The following is a 3,668-nucleotide window of genomic DNA, read 5'->3' on the forward strand; positions in this document are numbered from 1 at the left end:
ACAGGGCACCATTCTTTTTTTTTCTTTCTTTTTTTTTGGCTTATTTGAAATTGGCCTATTTAAAGCACATGGGTGCCTTGGAGGAAACCGCTTTGTGGTCAAAGCAATTAGTTTCCAAGTGCTTCCGGTTCTAGAATGCATCTACGTAATAAAGTACACATATCTCCATGAAAAAAAGTTGTCTAGAGTCTCGGATTTGTCAGAAGATGTTTGGACCGAGTTGTACTATGTTTTAGAAAAGTTTTCAAAACAGCCTCTGTGCGTCTCTGAGTCCCCAGATTAGAGGAAATTTTAAAAGTGCGCAAACACCCTACAAGCCTCACCCCTAGACCACCAGAACACTCCCTCTCGAACATGAAGCCCCTCCTCTAAAACAACTGTAAGGCATTTATACACATGTGCGAAGCTCGCCAAAGTGCGACACTCCCCACAGCCAGGGATCACTGCGCACTGAAGTGAACAGAGCAGTGCGGCGACCTGTCTGCTCTGCTCTCTTCTCCTCTCTATCAACCATAAGAATTCCAAGAGGAAAAAACACCAGCCGTGGATACATTACTGCACACAAGGATCCCTGTCGGTCCGACACCCTTTTTTTGAGCTGGAACTCGCTGAAGAAAATGTCGGCTTCAATACTGTCTTCCGTTTACGACTTCGACCTGTTGTACAGGGTAAGAAAACCGCTCTAAAGCGTATAACGTGTCCGTGTCCAAGTTGTTTTCACGGCGCATGGCTCAAGCCTCATGTTCACGCTGTAATGTGAGAGCTGAGTGTCGTGAATTTATTTTAGCAATAGTGTAAAGATATAATATATCAGTGTAAAGGACTCCTGACTAAACGATTGTCTTTTTTTTCAGCAGGAGAAAAGCCAAGCCTCTAATGCAGTGCACCTGAATAACGTGTTGGAGAGGAGAACCGTAGGGATACCGCTCTCCACCTCCAATAAAAACAATAACAGGTTCAACGCAGGCGGCTACCTCCGGGCCAACTCCATCAACCACATGGACTCTATCTGCGGTGGCAAGGAGAGCCCTACACCAGCATATATGAATAAGGAGAATAAGTTTCGTGAGCGCGCCTTTAGCGAGACTGGGGAACGTGGTCAACAACTGCAGGAAATGCTCCAGCCCAAGCCTGGCTCTCAGATCAATTCCACTCGCTACAAAACTGAGCTGTGCAGGCCTTTTGAGGAAAACGGCTCCTGCAAGTACGGCGAGAAGTGCCAGTTTGCGCACGGTTACCACGAGCTCCGCAATCTTTCCCGCCATCCCAAGTATAAGACCGAGCCTTGCCGCACCTTTCACACCATTGGGTTCTGTCCATACGGCCCGCGCTGCCACTTCATTCACAACGTTGACGAGCGCAGAGCCGCTTCTAACACACAGCTGAGACTCCATCGAGGCGAGTGCGCTCTTCCTTCCCCGAAAGAGTCCGCTACCTTTTTCACGCACAAGGACAGACCCAGACTGCATCATAGCTGGAGTTTCTCAGGCTTCTCAAGCTCTCACGGTGCCATGATCGAGAGCCCTACGTCTCGCACTCCGCCGCCGCCCACCTCCTGCTCGCTTTCGTTTTTCGAGGACTCACTAGCTCCGAGTCCACAATGCCTAAACGCCTTTGGGATCCCTGAGCAGGACCTTAAGGCTTTCCTCGCCCCTTTAATTCCGCACGTGCAAAGTGCTTTTAGTGGACAGGCCACATACGGGCCGCAAACTTCGGCTCCGTTCCCAGCAGCGCCAGTGCGCCTGATCTCTGAGTCCCCACCAGTGTTTGACTCCCCACCAAGCCCTCTGGACTCCCTCTCGGACCCGGAGAGTTTCGTCAGTGGGTCCCGCTGTTCGTCCGGCACGATCAGTGGCTCTGAGTCGCCCAGTCTGGATTCAAACAGACGTCTGCCAATTTTCAGCAGACTGTCTATCTCAGACGACTGAATATTATTATTATTATTATTATTATTATTATTATTATTATTATTATTATTATTATTATTATTATTATTAATCACAGATGGTGTTTTGTTAAGCAGGTCACCCCAAACTTGAGGTTTTAAAAACAACAAATAAACACAACGGTGCCTTTTTATATAGCTTACAACTAAAGGGTCTAGTCAAGGGCTCTTGTTTTTGTCCGATAAAGTAGCTACGTCGGGAAAAACGTGTGATGTGCCTTGGATTCACAGCGCCCCCATATGGCGTGTGTCAGTCAGTGCAGTTTTTGCTGCTGTTAGAATGTCTGCATTTATTAATGCGTTTTAAGTGCTATCATTGCGCTTTGCTACATGCTATGAAATCTATTTAACTTATTTATTGTCATGTGAAAAGTATGGCCTCTGTGGATCAATTGAGTCCATGTAGTATTTATCAAGTTTAAAGCAATACATTTATATTTCTTTTTAAATTATGATTATGATCTCCATTGTTAATCTGGAATCCCTTTTTTTCTAATAATATATTTTTGTTATATTTTGGGGGATGTATGTTGTAAATAAGGCAATAATTTATAAATTGTATGCTATTTATTATGGTTTTGTTTACGTGTGTTAAATTTGTGGGAGCATCTAAAGAGGCCTCATTTCTTTATTTTCGGGGGTGGGGGTGAGAGGATCTCTGGGCATTTGATTTGTATAGGATGTATAGGAGTCTTTACAGTATATAATGTTGGACTAGCCTTTCACAGTTCAAACCATCACAAAGATAGAGACAATACAGACAACCAAAAAATAAATAAAAACCTTTGTTTGCACATAGTTGCACTATTTCAGTCAAGTGCCAGAGAATGTAGCAGTCACTTATCTTGATGTTAACTTTCTAAAATGTGCCTATGGAGAGTAGATGATCTCACATTCTTTAGATCAGCCTAACTATGGATAATGTTTTAGTGCCTATGTCAAGCAAATTCAGTTGAATGTAGCCTTTGTTTATATAGATCAAGATTACATTGATTTAGACTATTTATATTGCTTTTATTCAGTTGTGATCATTTTCATTTTGGATCATTTTGAATACACCGTTCCTTATAATAATATTAAAAAAGAAATACAGTTTGTATTTCCACTTCATTTACATGAACTAAACTTGCTGGTCGGGAAAGTATTTTGAAAATTTGTTGTGTAATGTAGTTAAACTGTAGTGATCAGTTGAACTGCTTGGATTGCAAGAAAAAATAAATGTTTGAATGTAAAGACAGGTCAGTTTGATTTATGAGGGATTGTGTATGCAGAGGCATCACTTTGTACTTTTAAATATTTTACAGTGATATCCTAATAAAGATACATTTTAAATAAAAAGAAGAGAGTTTAATATTTCTTTCGGGAACACATAAGGGATGTGTGCTAGTGTTAGGATGGAGCTCATTCAAGTTGAAAAGAGCTTTTATTGGCACAGGACTGTAAATGATCAACCATTCTCTATACACTCTATTCTCCATCTCAATACCCTCCCTCTTGCCTTTCTTTGAGAAGAACAGCTCGCACAAAGTCATAGTTTGGTACACTTTCAAAAGGCTGAGAGAGCCAGACTGGTCTTCTTTGAATAGCAAGCACTGTGTGCGTGTGTGTGTGTGTGTGTGTGTGTGTGTGTGTGTGTGTGTGTGTGTGTGTGTGTGTGTGTGTGTGTGTGTGTGTGTGTGTGGTGTGTGTGTGTGTGTGTGTGTGTGTGTGTGTGTGTGTGTGT

At 42.6% G+C, this 3,668-nt stretch overlaps 1 protein-coding gene across 2 annotated transcripts; it reads left to right on the forward strand.

Moving 5' to 3' along the window:
- The first annotated feature begins 383 nt into the window (after positions 1 to 383).
- zfp36l2 (zinc finger protein 36, C3H type-like 2) lies at positions 384 to 3,283 on the forward strand. 2 transcript variants are annotated; one of them, XM_027163156.2, is made up of 2 exons: positions 384 to 668; positions 855 to 3,283. In XM_027163156.2, exons 1-2 carry the CDS (start codon positions 618 to 620, stop codon positions 1,926 to 1,928), a joined length of 1,125 nt encoding a protein of 374 aa, XP_027018957.1. In that variant the 5' UTR covers positions 384 to 617; the 3' UTR covers positions 1,929 to 3,283. The 2 variants fall into 2 exon arrangements, with proteins under 2 accessions (XP_027018957.1, XP_027018958.1); XM_027163157.2 differs by having other exon boundaries at positions 858 to 3,283.
- The last annotated feature ends 385 nt before the right edge of the window (positions 3,284 to 3,668 follow it).

The sequence above is a fragment of the Tachysurus fulvidraco genome, chromosome 8 (genome assembly GCF_022655615.1).
Source record: "Tachysurus fulvidraco isolate hzauxx_2018 chromosome 8, HZAU_PFXX_2.0, whole genome shotgun sequence".
NCBI lineage: Eukaryota > Metazoa > Chordata > Actinopteri > Siluriformes > Bagridae > Tachysurus > Tachysurus fulvidraco.